This window comes from Panicum hallii, chromosome 3 (assembly GCF_002211085.1).
Source record: "Panicum hallii strain FIL2 chromosome 3, PHallii_v3.1, whole genome shotgun sequence".
Taxonomy (NCBI): domain Eukaryota; kingdom Viridiplantae; phylum Streptophyta; class Magnoliopsida; order Poales; family Poaceae; genus Panicum; species Panicum hallii.
In genome coordinates, this window is record NC_038044.1 from 63,469,378 (window position 1) to 63,492,534 (window position 23,157).

A 23,157-nucleotide genomic window follows, 5' to 3' on the forward strand; every position below is an offset into this window, starting at 1 on the left:
CCACGCGTGCAGCTAGCTCGCATCTTGTGTTATTCAACGTAGGTCATGCACTTTGCATGATGCAAAGAAGACCAACCAACTCTAAATTACTCTCTCCGTCTAAAATAAATTATTCTACGATTCAAAACTTATTCTAAAAATAAATCATCTTACTCTATTTAGAAAGTGTATGTCATGGTAAGAATCAATTAGTGCTAGCTGGAAGGATTACTACATTATTGTGCTGCAATACAGGATATCAATATCAGTTCATTTATTTAAACAGTCACTATATAATATGTGATAGTTACGTATAAACTTAGCAAGTTTCGGAACCTAGATGTACACACCACTGCATCTTATAAGGATTAGATACCATGACACCGTGAGGATTGTCGGTGTACGTCACGGTTCTGTTTTTTTAAAAAAAAAACCGAACCACAGGTGTATATAGAATGTAGATATACAGAGATGATCAGAAGCCAGCGCGCGCGCCCGCGCACACTCGCTTGGGGGTAATTAGTTAATGATCGACATTTACCAAACTGACAGCGGAAAGTGCTTATATTTCCCTAATGAGTCATATATTGAGTATGTAAAAAAGTGGTAGAGGTTAATTAGACCTTTAATCTTGCTTAGACATGCCCGGCCAGCATCTGCAGGTGTGCGTGTGCACCCGTGACCCAGCATCAGCATTTGTACCCTGTGATACACAAAGAAAAGGGTAATGGTCAATATTTAGCTAGAAGGAATATATATATATATATATATATATATATATATATATATATACATGAAAAATCTATTCTACACGCGCTTGTAGCTACTCCTACGTATGTATCTCATGATGGAGGACGTCGTATCTAACCCAATAAAAGATATGCACGATGTGTATATGATCATACTAGACCATCTGTAATGGTACATACGTTGGGTATATGACCGAGTATGTAGACATACTTAATTTTATATACTAGTATTAAGGTATAATAATATATGTTTAAAAAATAAGGATGCTTTTGAAATTTTTCGTATATATCCCTTTAAAGTATCTTAGAATAAATATATAAATATACTCAAAATAATAAATGAGTATGTGAACATACGCACGATGGTATATTGATGGTGAGAGTAGCTACACGCGAGTGTAGATAAAACCCGTCCTATATATATATAGGAAAAATTCATTCTACACGCATTTGTAGCTACTCCCATATGTGTATCTCATGACGTAGGACGTATCTGACCCAACGAAGAGCATGTACATGAAGTACGTGATCATATTAGAATATCTATAATGGTATATACGTTGGGTATGTGACCATACATACAGTATGCGAACATACTAATTTTTATATACTAGTACTATATATATGATGAGGTTTTTCTACACTCGCATGTAGCTACTCTCATCATCAGTATACCACCGTGCGTATGTCCGTATACTTATAATTCACTTTAAATATGTTTATGTACTGATTCTAAGATACTCACAAGGATACATATGAAAAATTTCAAAAGCATCCTTATTTTTTAAATATATCATCATTATACCTGTAGTATTATTAGTATATAAAAATAAGTATGTCCATGTATTTTATGTATGGTCACGTACCCAATATATATACTATCATATATATATATATATATATATATATATATTAAGTGCTGAATTTTGAAAAAAAAAGACATGGTATATAAAAGAAAAGGAGCTCGTGCAGTGCGTGACGGACCCACACACGTCTTATCAAGTGCTGCGCCAACGTAGGGTCCAGCGCATCAGTCAGGTGATTATTGATTTCATTAATCTCCTCGTGAACGATGTGACTATCTTTGATAAAAGAGAATTCCTTTATCCGGGCCTCCGCGTGATTTGTAAAGTGGCGTCAATAGATTTTAATTCTGGATCCCTAATTTGTGAAGCTTTGTTCATCTCGCCGTGAGGACTAGTAGAATGAAAAAGAAATAGAGACAATTCGAGACAAAACAATTTGTTACTCGGTCCTCATCAGGTAGTAGCTTGCATGGAACCGACTAATCAAAGCTAGAAAGCACTTGAGCATCCATCATTATTCCTAACTCAACAATTCCACACCACAGGCCTGTGATGCTGAAAATTGATTCAGAACCAGCAGCATCGGAAAATAATGACAACTTTCAAACGAACAGTACAGCTAGCTGACAGTAGTACATGAAACGAGAAGACTGGAGCCGGTCGGCGGCCGACAGATGTGTGTATCGTCTAGATTTCTTCAGCAGAGACATGATATGGTCCTGCCCACAACCACAGCCCAAGCAATGGCCGTCAAATGAAATATCCAACTGAAACGTCGTGGTACCAGCTACGAGTATGTAATGCTGCTGGCGATTCATAAAAGGAGGCAAACTGCATGACTTTGTACTTGGCCTTGATCATGTGCTGCTGCTGCTACTCCCACCGTTCCCCTCCTCCTCCTCCTCCTCAGGCTCATCAAATACCCACCCTCTACCTTTGTTAACCTTGATGTTGGCTACAGGACGTCGTGGGTGCATGTCAGCCGTGTCCCTCAGCGCGGACTCAGCAGCCCTCCGGTTGGATTCGTTAGCACCGCTCCCCCCAATATCTACAGAGATTTCTTTGAGGCCTGGTAGGTGCTCGATGCCAGCAGGCACAGCTCCGTACCTGTCCCATCCCTTTGCATTGAAACATAGCTCGAGCCTTTCGAGCTTGGGCATTGTCTCTGCCTCAAAGGTCAGGTACGATATCCTGCCACAGATGATTCTAAAATGTTTCAGAACAGGGAATAATCCACTTCCTCCAGGAATGATGATCTTAGCTTCAGGAGCTCTACGGATGTGCAAAACTAGGTGGATAAGGGAGGGCAGCTGTGAAAGAATTCCAACATCATCCTCCAACACCTCCTGAACAGTGAGATCCAGGTCATAGATGCTATGGAGCTGGCCAATCCACTTTGGAACCCTCGAGAACCACGATACCCATTTTGCATGGAAGCTTTGCAGATGGAAGAAATAAGCTGGGACTGAACGCCATACATCGAAGCAGCTTCTGACAAGATCATTAAAACTATAAATATGTAGATGTCTGAGGTTGCAAAGATTTTCGAGGGCGTGCACAACTTCCCAACATTTCGCAGCAGTCTCATCTCTAGATTTACTGTAGTGGTAGTAACAGCTGATTTCAAGGTTTGTCAGATTGGTCAGTTCTCTCAGACCCTTGATGCTGTCCATTGAGTTGCCCAAATCAAACCGTCCAAGAGTACGCAAAGATTTCATGTTACCAATCCTATCAGGTAATATTACATGACTAGGAACAACCAGATGCAACAACCGGCTCAAATTAAAAATATCTGATGGTAGTTTCGGAAGCCATGTTCGTTTATATGGATTTTTTCCATTTCCTATGTCAAACGTTTCCAGTTGCTGAAGATCCCCAATTTTACTAGGTAACACCACATGGCAACCTTCTGCTACGATCTTTAAGAATCTTAACTGAAACAGGTGACGTATCCCAGTAAAGTCTAGCGATGGATCTGACTTGGACCATCCTGAAATTTCAATTCCTAGAACTCGGAGATGCTTGAACAGTTTAAAAGAGAGCAACTGCGAGGAGGTACCAAATCTTGCTAGCGTACGTATTTGGGATAGCTGGACAGATCTCGCTGCAGTGTCAGCAGTGTCATTTGTTGCATCATCCAGGTTGAGCGAGATCCGGCGGATCTTGTTTTGATGTCCTGTCATGTCTTGCATATCATCGATTATAGTTATGAAATTCTCTTCTCTAGACTTATGTAATATAAGATCGAGCATCATATCATGTACCCGGCAAGATATTACCTCACCATTATAGTCTGTATCTACAGGCAGAATCATACTTCTATTGATAAGCTCATTAAAATAGCTCTCTGCAATATCCTTTGGATCTATCCCACGCTCTTTACATATAAATCCTTCAGCAACCCATTGCCTAGTCAAATCATTCTTGTCAATTGTGTAGTCTTCTGGATAAATACCAAGATATAGCATGCAAGTCTTCAAATAATGAGGAAGATTTATGTAGCTGAGATTCAATATTTGTCTCATGCCTTCCAAGCTTGGGCTCACTTCAAAGTTGGAGCCTAGAGACTTCCGTACATACTCCCACCGCTCCTTTTTAAGCTTGTTTGGCTGATTGGCTAACAGGCTAGATGTTGTGATAATTGCAAGTGGCAAGCCACCACATTTTTTCAAAATTTCAGACGACACTTCGTTCAAATATGAAGGGCACATATCCTCTGAACCAAATATTCTTTTGAGGAATAAGCTTCTTGAGTCTTGGTCACTAAGGGCCTTCATTTTGTAAACACATTCAATGTGATTACTACAGCAAGCTCTAGCCACAGCCTCAATTCTGGTAGTTGTTATTACTCTGCTACCATTCGTGTTCTCCGGAAGAGCACATCTGATAATATCCCATGCAGAAGCATCCCAGATGTCATCGATTACAATGAGGTACCTGCGATGTAAATACATATGGAGTGTAGCAACCATCATGACAGAGTAAATGAAGACATGAAAGTATATCATCACTAAAGATCAAAAACAACAAGAAGAAAAACACAATTATCCCTACTCTGCTCCTTTCTTCTCATCCACTCAGTGAAAGATTGAGGAACATCGTTCCCCACTGTCTATTTCATCTCTTTATTTTTTTAAAAATGAAGTAGCTTTTTTCTGTGGGCTACACTGAAGGGGCATGGGATGTCAGAACAACCTGTCTGGTGCTAAAATTGAGCGAACTATGGCTCATGGGCCTTGCTCTGTTTTTCAAGTAACAATTCTCAAAACTGAATCATATATACTTAATTAGGCTGCGGTGAGAAAGAAATGCTAATTGGAGGGGTGCAATTTGAAGAATAGAAATGAAAAGCAATATTCAGAGTTCTGATAACAATTTTAAACCTTTTGTGTATTTTATAAGGATTTCTCTGTTTTTCATATGCTAATAATGAATATTTTAACAGATCTGATAAAGTACAAAACCATTGAATGCAGATTCCAAGTAATGTGAATGCTAACAAACATCCATTATACATTTAAGGATACAACACATACTAGTCAGCCACAAGAAACCAACGTCTAGAGAACAAATCTAGACACCTCATATTATAAAGTTCTAAAGAATACTATGGTGCTAAAGAAGAATAGCTTCAAAATAAAAAAGAAAGTTTCATATCAGAAATCACTCAGAGCACAATTACTTTGAGACGCGCGTACCTCTTGTCCAATAGGAAATTTTTCAGTGCAATGATCAATTCAGACTCTTCCCACATTTCAATGTTGGTGTCCTTAGGAGCTACAAATCCAGCTTGAGATAATATGCTTCTCAGAATCTTCCTAATGTTTGGTTTTTGGGACACAGAAACAAAAGCTGGAGACTGGAACTTCTCCTCAAGCTTGTGATAAATCTCATTTGCAAGCGTAGTCTTTCCGAGACCTCCAAAGCCCACAATAGAGAGCACCTTTAGCTGATGCGCAGGCACACCCTCTCCATCCATCAACTGAATCAGCTGGTCTCTTGGTCCCTTGACACCGACAAGGCTCGTCGTCTCCGCATGGAGCGCCAACAAGCGAGGATCGATGGTTGTGTTGTTTTGCTTTGGGACAGTGTCGTCAATCTTGTACCTCGTGCGACGCTCACTTGCCTCCTTGACACGGATCTTAAGGCCTTCAAACTCTTTTGCAATCTCATGCCTAGTGTTCATTGTTGTCAGCAACTTGGTGCTCCTGGTGATGAACCCTTTGAATCCGTGTGGCTTGCTGGAGTCACGTTCCACGCGGAGCATGAACTCGCTGATGCTGTCCTCGATGTCATAGGACAGCTCGCGAACCTCCTTGGCCCAGCACTTGTCTTGGTCGTCAGGCTCCTCTGAATCTGAGATCTTCTTCATGAAGACATACATGCTCTCGAGCTCAGCTTTTAGGAACATGATCTGCCCCTTAGCTTCTTTGAGCAACTTGTACTCGGCTGTGAGCAGCTCACTAAGCTTTCGAAGCAGGGAGCCCATGGCGCCGCCCGATGCGCTCACCACCGCAGCCTCCATGGCCTCCTCTTTCCTCTCTTTGCTTGCTCTCAATGTGACCGTGTGCAGTTTTCTCTGCGGTGCAGTGTGAGGTCTGCCAAGTGCCAAGCAAGCGCTTGACTGGAACAAATGAGACCCTAAGCAAAGAAAGATTCCTCTCATCAATCACAGATAGATACATATGCAATCTCTTTCTTCCTTGTTATTCCAATGACTTTTTTCACATGTGATCAGTGTTCTCTTTAGCATAAAGTCGTAATAATGGAGAATAGGGTGCCCACTGCACGGTACCAGTCCAAAAGGAAACAAAGTTGATAGGTACATGTGGATGCCTATCGTGCGTCTTGTGGTTTGCTCATCCTAAAAGTCTTTCCACTACCGTTAGTTTCTGATAAAATAATCTAAAGAGAACAATGAATACATACATATCAATACATGAAACTACCAATCTCGCTAAAAAAATATGTAAGAAACATGGCTCCATTAGGCTATAATTGTGATTTTGTTGATTGTATGATAATATAGTCAATCCGACTAATGTTAAGATTTTAGAATTGTCTAATTCACCCCTCCTCCTCATAGGCTACAAGCACCGATTTCTTTCAAAAAATTATTATCGCACGCTGTGATAGACAGCTGAACCAGCATCACTAAACGTGATTTATTTGACATTAATTGTGGTGTTCTCTTTGGAGTGTGTTTTGAGGTCTATGACAAGACGATTGGCTACAATGGGGTCCACATGCAGAGATTCTTCTCACCAATTATTGATCAATGCCGCACTCGCTTTGTTCCTTTTCATCATCTTTGCCTTTGGTTTGATTTTTGTGGAAGGAATGTGGCCGCTGCCAATGGGCGCGCGATTCCGAAGAACTGAAGGTGAGTGAGGGGCGCTTCTATATAACTTGTGGAAGCTGGTTAAACATTATAGCTTCAAAGCTCATTAAGCCCATTAGATCAAAATTAGAAGCTGTCAATTATATTAAAAGGATTAACATGAAAGCTGTCCAATAATTTTATACATGCGGTACCCCTTGGAAGCTCGAGGAGCCGTCGTCTCCTCATATGTCAGATTCTATAAAAGAAAATACAAATAGGAAGCCCTTGCATGTCTAATTTAGTATTTTATATTCCACGCGTGCAGCTAGCTCGCATCTTGTGTTATTCAACGTAGGTCATGCACTTTGCATGATGCAAAGAAGACCAACCAACTCTAAATTACTCTCTCCGTCTAAAATAAATTATTCTACGATTCAAAACTTATTCTAAAAATAAATCATCTTACTCTATTTAGAAAGTGTATGTCATGGTAAGAATCAATTAGTGCTAGCTGGAAGGATTACTACATTATTGTGCTGCAATACAGGATATCAATATCAGTTCATTTATTTAAACAGTCACTATATAATATGTGATAGTTACGTATAAACTTAGCAAGTTTCGGAACCTAGATGTACACACCACTGCATCTTATAAGGATTAGATACCATGACACCGTGAGGATTGTCGGTGTACGTCACGGTTCTGTTTTTTTAAAAAAAAAAACCGAACCACAGGTGTATATAGAATGTAGATATACAGAGATGATCAGAAGCCAGCGCGCGCGCCCGCGCACACTCGCTTGGGGGTAATTAGTTAATGATCGACATTTACCAAACTGACAGCGGAAAGTGCTTATATTTCCCTAATGAGTCATATATTGAGTATGTAAAAAAGTGGTAGAGGTTAATTAGACCTTTAATCTTGCTTAGACATGCCCGGCCAGCATCTGCAGGTGTGCGTGTGCACCCGTGACCCAGCATCAGCATTTGTACCCTGTGATACACAAAGAAAAGGGTAATGGTCAATATTTAGCTAGAAGGAATATATATATATATATATATATATACATGAAAAATCTATTCTACACGCGCTTGTAGCTACTCCTACGTATGTATCTCATGATGGAGGACGTCGTATCTAACCCAATAAAAGATATGCACGATGTGTATATGATCATACTAGACCATCTGTAATGGTACATACGTTGGGTATATGACCGAGTATGTAGACATACTTAATTTTATATACTAGTATTAAGGTATAATAATATATGTTTAAAAAATAAGGATGCTTTTGAAATTTTTCGTATATATCCCTTTAAAGTATCTTAGAATAAATATATAAATATACTCAAAATAATAAATGAGTATGTGAACATACGCACGATGGTATATTGATGGTGAGAGTAGCTACACGCGAGTGTAGATAAAACCCGTCCTATATATATATAGGAAAAATTCATTCTACACGCATTTGTAGCTACTCCCATATGTGTATCTCATGACGTAGGACGTATCTGACCCAACGAAGAGCATGTACATGAAGTACGTGATCATATTAGAATATCTATAATGGTATATACGTTGGGTATGTGACCATACATACAGTATGCGAACATACTAATTTTTATATACTAGTACTATATATATGATGAGTTTTTTCTACACTCGCATGTAGCTACTCTCATCATCAGTATACCACCGTGCGTATGTCCGTATACTTATAATTCACTTTAAATATGTTTATGTACTGATTCTAAGATACTCACAAGGATACATATGAAAAATTTCAAAAGCATCCTTATTTTTTAAATATATCATCATTATACCTGTAGTATTATTAGTATATAAAAATAAGTATGTCCATGTATTTTATGTATGGTCACGTACCCAATATATATACTATCATATATATATATATATATATTAAGTGCTGAATTTTGAAAAAAAAAAGACATGGTATATAAAAGAAAAGGAGCTCGTGCAGTGCGTGACGGACCCACACACGTCTTATCAAGTGCTGCGCCAACGTAGGGTCCAGCGCATCAGTCAGGTGATTATTGATTTCATTAATCTCCTCGTGAACGATGTGACTATCTTTGATAAAAGAGAATTCCTTTATCCGGGCCTCCGCGTGATTTGTAAAGTGGCGTCAATAGATTTTAATTCTGGATCCCTAATTTGTGAAGCTTTGTTCATCTCGCCGTGAGGACTAGTAGAATGAAAAAGAAATAGAGACAATTCGAGACAAAACAATTTGTTACTCGGTCCTCATCAGGTAGTAGCTTGCATGGAACCGACTAATCAAAGCTAGAAAGCACTTGAGCATCCATCATTATTCCTAACTCAACAATTCCACACCACAGGCCTGTGATGCTGAAAATTGATTCAGAACCAGCAGCATCGGAAAATAATGACAACTTTCAAACGAACAGTACAGCTAGCTGACAGTAGTACATGAAACGAGAAGACTGGAGCCGGTCGGCGGCCGACAGATGTGTGTATCGTCTAGATTTCTTCAGCAGAGACATGATATGGTCCTGCCCACAACCACAGCCCAAGCAATGGCCGTCAAATGAAATATCCAACTGAAACGTCGTGGTACCAGCTACGAGTATGTAATGCTGCTGGCGATTCATAAAAGGAGGCAAACTGCATGACTTTGTACTTGGCCTTGATCATGTGCTGCTGCTGCTACTCCCACCGTTCCCCTCCTCCTCCTCCTCCTCAGGCTCATCAAATACCCACCCTCTACCTTTGTTAACCTTGATGTTGGCTACAGGACGTCGTGGGTGCATGTCAGCCGTGTCCCTCAGCGCGGACTCAGCAGCCTCCGGTTGGATTCGAGCACTGCCAGGTCTATCCCCCATCTACAGAGATTTCTTTGAGGCCTGGTAGGTGCTCGATGCCAGCAGGCACAGCTCCGTACCTGTCCATCCCTTTGCATTGAAACATAGCTCGAGCCTTTCGAGCTTGGGCATTGTCTCTGCCTCAAAGGTCAGGTACGATATCCTGCCACAGATGATTCTAAAATGTTTCAGAACAGGGAATAATCCACTTCCTCCAGGAATGATGATCTTAGCTTCAGGAGCTCTACGGATGTGCAAAACTAGGTGGATAAGGGAGGGCAGCTGTGAAAGAATTCCAACATCATCCTCCAACACCTCCTGAACAGTGAGATCCAGGTCATAGATGCTATGGAGCTGGCCAATCCACTTTGGAACCCTCGAGAACCACGATACCCATTTTGCATGGAAGCTTTGCAGATGGAAGAAATAAGCTGGGACTGAACGCCATACATCGAAGCAGCTTCTGACAAGATCATTAAAACTATAAATATGTAGATGTCTGAGGTTGCAAAGATTTTCGAGGGCGTGCACAACTTCCCAACATTTCGCAGCAGTCTCATCTCTAGATTTACTGTAGTGGTAGTAACAGCTGATTTCAAGGTTTGTCAGATTGGTCAGTTCTCTCAGACCCTTGATGCTGTCCATTGAGTTGCCCAAATCAAACCGTCCAAGAGTACGCAAAGATTTCATGTTACCAATCCTATCAGGTAATATTACATGACTAGGAACAACCAGATGCAACAACCGGCTCAAATTAAAAATATCTGATGGTAGTTTCGGAAGCCATGTTCGTTTATATGGATTTTTTCCATTTCCTATGTCAAACGTTTCCAGTTGCTGAAGATCCCCAATTTTACTAGGTAACACCACATGGCAACCTTCTGCTACGATCTTTAAGAATCTTAACTGAAACAGGTGACGTATCCCAGTAAAGTCTAGCGATGGATCTGACTTGGACCATCCTGAAATTTCAATTCCTAGAACTCGGAGATGCTTGAACAGTTTAAAAGAGAGCAACTGCGAGGAGGTACCAAATCTTGCTAGCGTACGTATTTGGGATAGCTGGACAGATCTCGCTGCAGTGTCAGCAGTGTCATTTGTTGCATCATCCAGGTTGAGCGAGATCCGGCGGATCTTGTTTTGATGTCCTGTCATGTCTTGCATATCATCGATTATAGTTATGAAATTCTCTTCTCTAGACTTATGTAATATAAGATCGAGCATCATATCATGTACCCGGCAAGATATTACCTCACCATTATAGTCTGTATCTACAGGCAGAATCATACTTCTATTGATAAGCTCATTAAAATAGCTCTCTGCAATATCCTTTGGATCTATCCCACGCTCTTTACATATAAATCCTTCAGCAACCCATTGCCTAGTCAAATCATTCTTGTCAATTGTGTAGTCTTCTGGATAAATACCAAGATATAGCATGCAAGTCTTCAAATAATGAGGAAGATTTATGTAGCTGAGATTCAATATTTGTCTCATGCCTTCCAAGCTTGGGCTCACTTCAAAGTTGGAGCCTAGAGACTTCCGTACATACTCCCACCGCTCCTTTTTAAGCTTGTTTGGCTGATTGGCTAACAGGCTAGATGTTGTGATAATTGCAAGTGGCAAGCCACCACATTTTTTCAAAATTTCAGACGACACTTCGTTCAAATATGAAGGGCACATATCCTCTGAACCAAATATTCTTTTGAGGAATAAGCTTCTTGAGTCTTGGTCACTAAGGGCCTTCATTTTGTAAACACATTCAATGTGATTACTACAGCAAGCTCTAGCCACAGCCTCAATTCTGGTAGTTGTTATTACTCTGCTACCATTCGTGTTCTCCGGAAGAGCACATCTGATAATATCCCATGCAGAAGCATCCCAGATGTCATCGATTACAATGAGGTACCTGCGATGTAAATACATATGGAGTGTAGCAACCATCATGACAGAGTAAATGAAGACATGAAAGTATATCATCACTAAAGATCAAAAACAACAAGAAGAAAAACACAATTATCCCTACTCTGCTCCTTTCTTCTCATCCACTCAGTGAAAGATTGAGGAACATCGTTCCCCACTGTCTATTTCATCTCTTTATTTTTTTAAAAATGAAGTAGCTTTTTTCTGTGGGCTACACTGAAGGGGCATGGGATGTCAGAACAACCTGTCTGGTGCTAAAATTGAGCGAACTATGGCTCATGGGCCTTGCTCTGTTTTTCAAGTAACAATTCTCAAAACTGAATCATATATACTTAATTAGGCTGCGGTGAGAAAGAAATGCTAATTGGAGGGGTGCAATTTGAAGAATAGAAATGAAAAGCAATATTCAGAGTTCTGATAACAATTTTAAACCTTTTGTGTATTTTATAAGGGTTTCTCTGTTTTTCATATGCTAATAATGAATATTTTAACAGATCTGATAAAGTACAAAACCATTGAATGCAGATTCCAAGTAATGTGAATGCTAACAAACATCCATTATACATTTAAGGATACAACACATACTAGTCAGCCACAAGAAACCAACGTCTAGAGAACAAATCTAGACACCTCATATTATAAAGTTCTAAAGAATACTATGGTGCTAAAGAAGAATAGCTTCAAAATAAAAAAGAAAGTTTCATATCAGAAATCACTCAGAGCACAATTACTTTGAGACGCGCGTACCTCTTGTCCAATAGGAAATTTTTCAGTGCAATGATCAATTCAGACTCTTCCCACATTTCAATGTTGGTGTCCTTAGGAGCTATAAATCCAGCTTGAGATAATATGCTTCTCAGAATCTTCCTAATGTTTGGTTTTTGGGACACAGAAACAAAAGCTCGAGACTGGAACTTCTCCTCAAGCTTGTGATAAATCTCATTTGCAAGCGTAGTCTTTCCGAGACCTCCAAAGCCCACAATAGAGAGCACCTTTAGCTGATGCGCAGGCACACCCTCTCCATCCATCAACTGAATCAGCTGGTCTCTTGGTCCCTTGACACCGACAAGGCTCGTCGTCTCCGCATGGAGCGCCAACAAGCGAGGATCGATGGTTGTGTTGTTTTGCTTTGGGACAGTGTCGTCAATCTTGTACCTCGTGCGCCGCTCACTTGCCTCCTTGACACGGATCTTAAGGCCTTCAAACTCTTTTGCAATCTCATGCCTAGTGTTCATTGTTGTCAGCAACTTGGTGCTCCTGGTGATGAACCCTTTGAATCCGTGTGGCTTGCTGGAGTCACGTTCCACGCGGAGCATGAACTCGCTGATGCTGTCCTCGATGTCATAGGACAGCTCGCGAACCTCCTTGGCCCAGCACTTGTCTTGCTCGTCAGGCTCCTCTGAATCCGAGATCTTCTTCAGGAAGACATACATGCTCTCGAGCTCAGCTTTTAGGAACATGATCTGCCCCTTATCTTCTTTGAGCAACTTGTACTCGGCTGTGAGCAGCTCACCAAGCTTTCGAAGCAGGGAGCCCATGGCGCCGCCCGATGCGCTCACCACCGCAGCCTCCATGGCCTCCTCTTTCCTCTCTTTGCTTGCTCTCACTGTGACCGTGTGCAGTTTTCTCTGTGGTGCACTGTGAGGGCAGCTGGACAAGATCGAATCATGGGGCTGGAAAACCGAACTCCAAACTCTGTTGGACTTGAGCGAATAAACAATTCATATTGATCGGGACAACCATTTCTTGCCGACGTTTTGGGGAACGAGGAGAGCAGTGGTTGGGAGGAGTCGAGGACGTCCTCAACTACATCTCCTTCGCGGCAGTCCCCTCCTCAACAGCTTCTTCTCCGGCCTTGGATCGAACTGCTTGCATGGCTTTTCCACTGCAACCCCTCTTCGACTAGGCACACTTTGTTGGAGGAGGACGACGAGCTCCTGCTTGATTTGTGGAGGAGGGAGAAGAGGATCTCTGACTTGATCTGTGGAAGAAGAGGAGGCAGATCTGACACAGCCACTACAAGCTTGATTTGTGGTCAATTTTATAGATCCGTGGCTGATTTAGAAGGGATGGGGAATAGATAGAACGTTGGGAACTGGAGGGAGATGGGCAGATGGGGAAGGAGTGGAAGAACCTTCGTGGAGGAGAAAGGAGACGGCGACACAAGAGAAAGGTGGCGGTGTGGGGCGGAGCAGTGGAGATAGGGTGCGCTGGTGATTTGGTGAACAAGAAGCGAGGAGAGAAAGAGTTGTATTTTTTTTTTGAAAAACTACACTGGAGCCCTCGTAGTCCAAGGGCAGACGATTTCGCCGACTGGCTAGGACCATATCTGATGTGATTGAGAGAAAATTAGAAGAGAGAAGACTCGCTAGCTAGCGGTGTAACAAGAGGTAGGCAAGTTTACGAGAGAGAATGTGAACTAGTATTCTTTTTTTTTCTCTCTCACTAATAACTCAGCTGGTGATCTCGCCAAGTCTGCTGAGGATGCTCGAATCGTCCTCGCCGTCGATATTTTCCTCCCCAAAATCGACGCTGATATTATTCCAATGATCTTTTTTCACATGTGATCAGTGTTCTCTTTAGCATAAAGTAAAGTCGTACTAATGGAGAATAGGGTGCCCACTTCACGATACCAGTTCAAAAGGAAACAAAGTTGATAGGTATACATGTGGATGCCAATTGTGCGTCTTCTGGTTTGCTCATCCTAAAAGTCTTTCCACGACCCTTTTTTTTCTTTAGCTGCCCACGACCGTCAGTTGCTGACAAAATAATCTAAAGTTGAACAGTAAATACATACATATCAATACGACCCACAACGATGGATGGGTTGTATGGCCCAGTAGGGCCATGGATAGTGAGAATCAAAGATAAATTAGATTAAATCTTAAATAAGCCTATGGAAAATCGAGTTAGGAGAAATCTGATTGTTGAACCAGCCGTAAGAAAACATTAAATTTGTATAAATTGTTGAACCAGATAGAGGTTAACACAGTAACAGCCTCGCTCAAAAGTTATAAGAACAAATATTAACATGTCTATTTCAAAAATATAGTTCCATTGCCGGGATTTGAACCCGGGTCGCCTGGGTGAAAGCCAGGTATCCTAACCGGACTAGACGACAATGGATGTTGTGACTGTTACGCGAGATTAATTCTTAATTACGCTTGCTCTCAACCTGACAGCCCTGTGGAACTCTGCTCATGGTTTCATGGTTTTGGAAGCTGACCGTTCAGATCTGGCTTGAACCTTGCTTTTGAACACTTTGTTGCTTTGTGCGAGTAAGGTTCGTCTGTGAATGTCAACTGGCCAGGTACCCACCGGCGGACCTATGTAGAGGCGAAACGGGGTACCGGCTCCCCTTGGCCAAGAAATCTTCTTTAAGATAGGCTATACCAGCGCAGTTGTACATCAATATGTTAGCTCAATTAACACTAATTGGCCCCTGCTTCCAATTGGCTCACGTTCCGCCACTGCTGGTATCTGTTTAATAAAGGAACACATGTACACATTTTACTTCTGATTGCTAGACTTCTTAGAGGGATTCAAAGATGAAACAACTCATAATGGGGTTGTGGTGTCAAAGATGCTGCCTGGAAATTAACAACTGCAAGAAACACACCGAGACAGCTCCAGCTCTCTCCTGACCAAGTTGTGCAGAGCAGAAGCTGAGACATGCTGTATTCAGCGGGTCCATTCTCGCCACCTCCCGTCTCATCTTTCGCCATTTGGAACACAGCGCAGTACACAGTACTTCATGCTTTACTCGTGCTGCAAACATCTCCGTGTTTTATTGCTGTACTTCCAAAATTAAAATCAGTTTTTGTAGTAGCACTGTGTTAATTTTTTTGTTTTTTTTGGACCCTCCAGCTTTTCCTATATACACTACACCACTACCATACTACTCCAGCGTTTCCCAGTACACACCACTCCATACTGCAACTATCTGCATCCACTAGTAGCTAGCCAGTGATATTAGTCACGAAACAGAGAGGCCACCAATTAAGCAAGAGAGAGCTGTTTATTGATCAGTTTGGCTTGTTACTCGTCCAGAAATGATGATCGAGCGCAAATACATTCTGAGAATGGCTGGCATCTGGGAAAATGTTCTGACAAATCTTTGATCATCTTGTGCATTCTTGTTGCTACTGTGTCCCTTGCAACGGGCAACATACAAATCGAGCTGAGGCTAGCGATGGAGAAGCACCGCTCAGTGGACGACGACATGGGAATTCCACCCCACCACATGGGCTATCTGCATCCACTAGCCGGTGATTTATATTAGTCACGAAACAGAGAAGCCACCAATTAAGCAAGAGAGAGCTGGTTCAGTTGTTGGCTTGTTGCTCGTCCGGAAATGGTGATCGCGTCCAAATACATTCTGAGAAGAGCATGGCTGGCATCTGGGAAAATGTTCCGATATATACTGAAACATCTTGTGTATTGTTGTGCGGGTGTCCCTTGCAACGGGCAACATGCAAATCGAGCTAACAGTTCAATGGACGACATGGGAATTCCACCCCACCTGCATGGACTAGTGCTGCAAGTGCAGAAAGGATTTTAAGAACATGAATAGGGTAATTAAGATGCATGTCTCGATATGTCTTGTAGGAAAATTACTATAATTTTAATTAGAGGAAATCATGTTGTAATTTAATGTGCCTGCTTGGATTATACAAATAGATAAAAACTACCATCTTTTTTTTCTTTACCCCATTTCCATTATCAGAACGGAAATACAAGAAGTTCAGAAAAGAAACCCTCTGATTCAGACTAAACTGAAAGGGACTGAACAACATGCCCGAGATTCCCAATAAAAAAATACCATCCTATCTGAACTAATTTACCTGGGAAACAAAAATTTCAACAAAATGTACTCCCTTTATATATACTATAACTACACGACGATGGTCACAGTATGTAGATATGTCCGTGCAGCACACAGCAGCTACACTTCACTACTTATTAATGGTTTGCTCATCCTAAAAGTCTTTCCACTACCGTTAGTTGCTGATAAAATAATCTAAAGAGAACAATGAATACATACATATCAATACATGAAACTACCAATCTCGCTAAAAAAAAATGTGTAAGAAACATGGCTTTATTAGGTCAGAATTGTGATTTTGGTGATTGTATGATAACATAGTCAATCCGACTAATGAGTTCGTGAGCTTAAGTTTGTAGGATTTCTAGGTCCCATGGACAGAGTCCAGTCCATACAAGATGGTCTAAACCGCAGTCAAGATGTCCAAATTGTGTACATTTATATTCTTAGTATAATATCTTGTTAGGATTAGTTATAGGTTGCAAAAATTAGCTATATGCTGTAAAACTCTTTGAGATAAAGTTTTTACGCTAGTTAAACCCTAGTTGCACATTTAAATAATATGTTTTAACTTATATTTTGTATTAACTAGTTTGAGCTAAGATTTTAGAATTGCCTAATTCACCCCTCTCCTCTTAAGCTACGAGCACCAATTTCTTTCAAAATATTATTATCTGACGCTGGGACAGACAGCCGAACCAGCATCGCTAAAAAGTGATTTATTTGACATTAATTGTGGTGTTCTCTTTGAGTGTGTTTTGAGGTCTATCAACAAGACGATTAGCTAAAATGGGGTCCACATGAAGAGATTCTTCTCACCAATTATTGATCAATGCCGCACTCGCTTTGTTCCTTTTCATCATCTTTGCCTTTGGTTTGATTTTTTGGAAGGAATGCGGCCGCTGCCGATGGGCGCGCGATTCCGAAGAGCTGAAGGTGAGTGAGGGGCGCTCCTATATAACTTGTGGAAGCTGGTTAAACATTATAGCTTCAAAGCTCATTAACCCCATTAGCTCAAAATTAGACATCTAAATTCAACAATTCAAAAGACTAAATTCAGCATTTTCTAGAAAATAGATCAACATTTGAAAATAGTATAGTCAACATTTTTTAGAAATACATATATCAACATTTTGAAAAATAATACAATCAATATTTTTTACAAACTATCTCAACTCCTAAAAAAATGGATTCAACATTTACCAAAATGTAGATCAAAATTTTCTTAAAAAATGAATTGCTCATAGCTTCTTCTCCGACGACGGCGTGCGGTGGAGGCAGCTGGAGCCATGTGTGGCGGCGGCAACAATCATGACGCAGGCGGTGGACAGCGGCGGCGCAGTGGGCCACTGCGGCGTGCGACGGGGCAGCTGACAGCTGGGAGCTGCGGCGGCGCTGTGCGGCCGCTGCAGCACACGCGGGAGCACGGGGCAGCAGGCGGTGGCGGCTCCACGCGGCCACAGTCACACATGCGGGAGCACGAGGGCAGCAGGAGGCGGCGGACGCCCAATAGCAACAGCCGCCACAAGGCGGGGAGGCGGCGACCTAACAAGCAAGGTGATGGATCGGATAATCAAATGGATATAATTGTTTGCACGGATCTCCAGCACTATCGGAAGCCATATAGGTTGGTGTGTGACCTTTCGAGGCGATGGGGTTATGGGAAAATGGGCAGTCGTCCCACGAAAGGGGTAGCCACTGCTGGTTATTGGCATATATAAGGTCTGTTTGGCATGGCTCCAGCTCTGGCTGGAGCAGCTCCGCTCTGAAACTCCAGTTGGAGCTAGCTTCGGGTGGAGTTGGAGCTGGCTGGATGGGGTGTTTGGCATGGAAGGTGGCCCAGCTCTAAAAAAGAGGGTTTTAAAGGTGTATTGCCATAGTTGCACTTTGTTGGTGGGACCCACATGCCATACTCTTTTTCCCTTATTTTTCCTTTTCTATCTTATCTTCTCCTCATCGTTGCTTGTCTTCTCCTCGAGCACCTTCATCCTATCCCGCATGGTGTGCGCGACCTTGTTGGCCACGCAGCTCCAGTCCTCCACCTCGTCGAACCTGCGCTTGAGCTCCGTGAGCACGGGGACGCTCACGTCCTCCGAGCTGGACGCGCCGAAGAGGCGCCCCAACAGGTCCGCCGCCGGCAGGTTCACGAGCCGGGGGTTGGGCACGGGGAAGGCGATGTTGTCGTCGTCCGGAGGGGCCCTGCCGGCTCGCATGCACGGCGTAGGGGAGAGGCAGCGGAGGGAGCCGCGGCGTTGCATGAGAACCGCGGCAGCAGGGAGAGGCGGCGGCGCAGGGAGAGGTAGCAGAGGGAGGCGTGGCGGCAGAGGGGAGCTGTGGCGGCGCAGGGGGAGGCGGCGGCGCAGGGGAGAGGAGGCGGAGGGAGGTGCTGCAGTGCAGGGGAGAAGCGGCGCAGGGAACGCTGCGGCACAAAGGGAGGTGACAGCGCGGGGGAGAGGAGGCGGAGGGAGGCGGCGGTGCAGGGGGAGAGGCGGTGGAGGGGAGCCGTGGAGCGCATGGGAGAGGCGGCGGAGAAGAACCGCGGTGGCGGGGAGAGGCGGCGGCGGTGGCAGGGGAGGGAGGCACTCGGGTGGGAAGTGGGGCTCGCGGCGGGAGGTAGGCGGAGGGGGTCGGGAGAAAAAATATAATCGTTTTTTCAACCAACGGTAATGGTGGGTAATTATCCCACAACTTCACGTCTAGATCCATATTTGAGCTTTCTGGAGCTTTTTGGAGTTGCAAAAGAGGTGCTCGAAAACTTCAAGTTTATTTGAAGGGAAATTTGTACGTAGAACACTGTGAAAGTGTGGCTTTGTATGCAACACAATATAAAATCAGATTTTGTTCCAAACACATCGTGAATGGAGTTGCAAAAGAGGTGTTCGAAAACTCAAAGAAGGAAAATTTGTATGTAGAAGGCGGTCAATAGATAGATAGACTAAATGATAAAAAGTGAGCCGTCCCCTTCATTTTTTGCCTCCCTGAAATGAAAAGATCTATCATCGTTTGAACAGGAGTAGGCATTCGGCCAGGAGTTTGGTGATATCAAAATGCAAAATAGTGGCGTTTCTTCTTCATTTTATATTTTCTACCTTTTATATTTGCAAAAATAAATAGCTAAATGGAACGTCTGCAAAAAATAATCGTCTACCGGTCCGTCGGGCTATCCATATTAATCGCTCAATGAAAGGGCGGTTTATATGCAAACTTTAAGTGGCATTGCATGTCAGTCAGTCAGGGAAGGATAAAATGAATATATTATAAAACTATATTTTACAACTAATTTAGCGCTTTAGATGTTGGCACATTTTTCTATAAAGTTTATTAAACTCTAAAAGATTGACAATCACTAATATTTGGTCCTCTATGCAAAGCCCTTAACCTTTTATCAGTGACACCATGAACAATCGATTCTTTGTGGTCAAGAGGAGCATGTATGCTAGGGATCAACCGCAGTGGCTCCTTCCGGAATAGTGATAGTGGACTGATTGATGTCTCGCTCATGTCGAGGTCCTCTGGTGCCATGGCACCCGGAAGCTTCCAGTCGAAACAGAAGAGAAGCTGAGCCAACCAAAGCTCGATGGTGGCGAGCCCAAACTCTACTCCGGGGCACATTCTCCGGCCGGCACGGAACGGCAGGAACGCAAACCTTGGCCCCTTGAAGTCGACGTTCCTGTCAAGGAATCTCCCAGTAGCTTTTTAATTTTAAGCCTCTCATCTAGCTATAGTATCTATTCATATATGCACGCACACCCACCTTATATATATCTCACTCACACCACCATATATGTACAAATAAATCTACAACTATACTTAGATCCAAGACACCGTGTTCTTCCTAAAATCACCGGATGATTCCGTAGGCGACGGAACCCTCTCATATACATATAGCTGTAGTATCTGTTCATAAATACACGCACACCTATTCTACACGCACCTCACTCACACCACCACACATCTACAAACAAACCTACAACTACACTCAGATCCAGATACCGCATCCATTTTAAGATCATCGGGTGACTCCGTAGACAGCGAGCGCGTCATAATCCTTTTACGGCTCCACGCATGAGAGGCTGCGGACTTTCGTACGGGGATAAACTCCGGTGAGGCACCCAGATCGATGCTAGGAAACGAACCCGGGCGGGTGAGGCGAGCACCGTCGCACCCAACCACTGAGGGGGCGTTTAGATCGCAAATCTTTATAACATTTGGAACTTTTTGCTACTGTAGCGTTTTCGTTTGTATTTGACAAATTTTATCTAATCATGGACTAACTAGACTTAAAAGATTCGTCTCGTGATGTACAATTGAACTGTGCAATTAGTTATTTTTTTTACATACATTTACTGCTCCATATATGTGTCTCAAAATTAATGTGATGGAGAGAGAGTGTAAAAGTTTGGAATTTGGAAGCGATCTAAACGGGGCCTGAGCTACACGCTTGTTCTCGAATCTCCCACGCTTGTTCTCGAATCTCCCAGTAGCTGGGGTCCCTACGCATAGCCCACGTGTTGATGACCACCCTGCTGCCGGCTGGGATAGTATAGCCGCCCACGCATCTGATTCATGCATCGAAAGATGGCCGGGGAGCGAGGTCACACCCGTCGGCCGGATGGATAGTTCAGACTGTGCAAATCCTATTTTTGAAAGACCCTTCTATTATTTGAAATCAACCTGCAGTCCATAAAAATCCTTAAATTTTCTACAATACCCCTCACGCTTTGCTCAAATTAACCCACAATCCGAGAGCCCTATTGATTCTTTTCTCAAACCCCACTTGGATTCTGCTAAAAATTAACTAGTAGTACGTCTTCGGTTATTTCACAAAAGAAATCTTAAATTTTTCACAAAATAAGCCCACAGACCAAGCCTTCTCTTCGTCATATTACAAAATAGACCTCTTTTACTCAGGAAACTAATCCGCGGCCCATTTTTATTCAGCGTTTCGCAAAACGAACCTCAATTTCCTATACAATCAATCCATGCTCCACCTCATGACAGGTTACTCTTAAAAATATAACCTGCACATTTTACACAACTAGCCCATCACAATCTGAGACTCTATTTTGTAAGAAAACAAACATACGAGCTCCATAGGGATACATCATTTCCAATATAGACGCTACTTACATAAATAAAGTAACACAGCAACAGAAGATCCTATTTTCCTAAAACCATAATAACGCACTTCTTATAGTACCTCCACAATAACTCATCATATTTTAATATAACCCCTGCTTCCTTAAACAAAATACCACCATGGCTACTAATTGCCAAATTTCATGATTCAAAGTTGAAGTTTTCTCATTTCGCAACTACATTAAGTTATCGGCTAATTACGCTCCGCCCTCCCTAATAAATATCTTTACCCCTACTTTCACCATAAGCCACAAAATATTATAGCTCTATTTCAATTTGCAACATAATATACTACTTAAATAGTAGCGACACGACAACAGAGCGCCTAAAATATATATCAGGTGCAGCAAAGGGTTCCATGACACCTATGCGAAACTAACGTAGCGACGGATTTATCCTACCTATGTTGATTAAAAAAATGTACATTTACACACAATAATAACTACTCTACGTATGAATTAAAGCCTATATTAACTACGATACTGTCACACCCGGTTTTAAAAAAGGAACCGAATGCATCTCATATGTGCGTCAGGATCAAGTTCACACACCTATGATAGACGATACAGGTGTATATCAAGAATAATATTATAATGAAAGATAGTATTAAATTACTTTATTACATGACTGAAAGTCCTAGTAAACAACTTAACGTCTTTAACGAGCCGAGGAACTTCAACTTCACAAGCAAGTGACTGGGAGACATATGCCTAGAACTTCTCAAAGTCTTCAGGGAACTCCGGACAATTATCTTATTCTGAGCAGCATTGATTTTAATAAAGTAAGCGTGAGTACACTTATGGTTGGTACTCAGTAAGTGGAATAAATTATATAACATGCAAAGCCAATTTCAAAGAATAGCTGACATGGTTTGACTACGATAAGCACTTTTAGTTGGTCAAATTTTATTTAACAAGCATTAACTAAGTGTAAGTATATACCTTAAACCCTTAAGTAAATAAAAGAGATAAGTACCAACAACATAAATAAAGAATATCAATTTAGATCATCTTCAAGTTCAATTATCATGTGAGGGTCCAAGCCACTCTTAATCATGAGCATGGCTGATATATTAGTTTAAACTCTGCAGAGAATGTACTCTTTACCCACAACTTGTATTTCCCTTGATGCCCGGGTTTGCAAGACCCTTAAACACTTCCGAGGTGAGTAACAGGGATTCACTACGAGACCTTTACAAAGATTCCCTAACTCACAGTGATCCACTAAAGTTTCAGACCACAATGGTCATAACTGTGGCAGAACCGCCTGAATTATTCCGGCTCAAGTGCGCTAGTCATCGCTATACAGGCGATACTAACTCAACGCACTTCAAACGGAACAACCCATTGGTCTGTCGGGTCACCGCCCGATACAACCACGGTTCAACAGGATCGAAGTAGGTTTACCTCGCACGAAGGCGAGTTTACAATCACACCACAGCTGAACAACTTTTAATTTACAAACATAATAAATATTATTACAAACTATTTCAAACTGAAAGTAAATTTATACAACCATTATTTTTAAAACCACAAGCTATACAAGCTTGTGCCAGAGTAACA

General features: G+C 42.1%; 1 protein-coding gene, 1 non-coding gene and 1 pseudogene across 2 annotated transcripts; all 3 read right to left on the bottom strand.

Annotated features, from left to right (window-relative positions):
* Positions 1-1,954: 1,954 nt before the first annotated feature.
* Positions 1,955-6,183, bottom strand: LOC112888092 (putative disease resistance RPP13-like protein 3). The gene is made up of 2 exons (XM_025954441.1): positions 5,233-6,183; positions 1,955-4,471 (listed from the first exon to the last, which is right to left on the bottom strand). Exons 1-2 carry the CDS (start codon positions 6,057-6,059, stop codon positions 2,392-2,394), a joined length of 2,907 nt encoding a protein of 968 aa, XP_025810226.1. The 5' UTR covers positions 6,060-6,183; the 3' UTR covers positions 1,955-2,391.
* A 3,535-nt stretch (positions 6,184-9,718) lies between these two features.
* LOC112885652 lies at positions 9,719-13,862 on the bottom strand (annotated as a pseudogene).
* An 821-nt stretch (positions 13,863-14,683) lies between these two features.
* Positions 14,684-14,757, bottom strand: TRNAE-UUC. The gene has a single exon. It is a non-coding gene; the product is annotated as a tRNA-Glu (tRNA).
* Between the last annotated feature and the right edge of the window lie 8,400 nt (positions 14,758-23,157).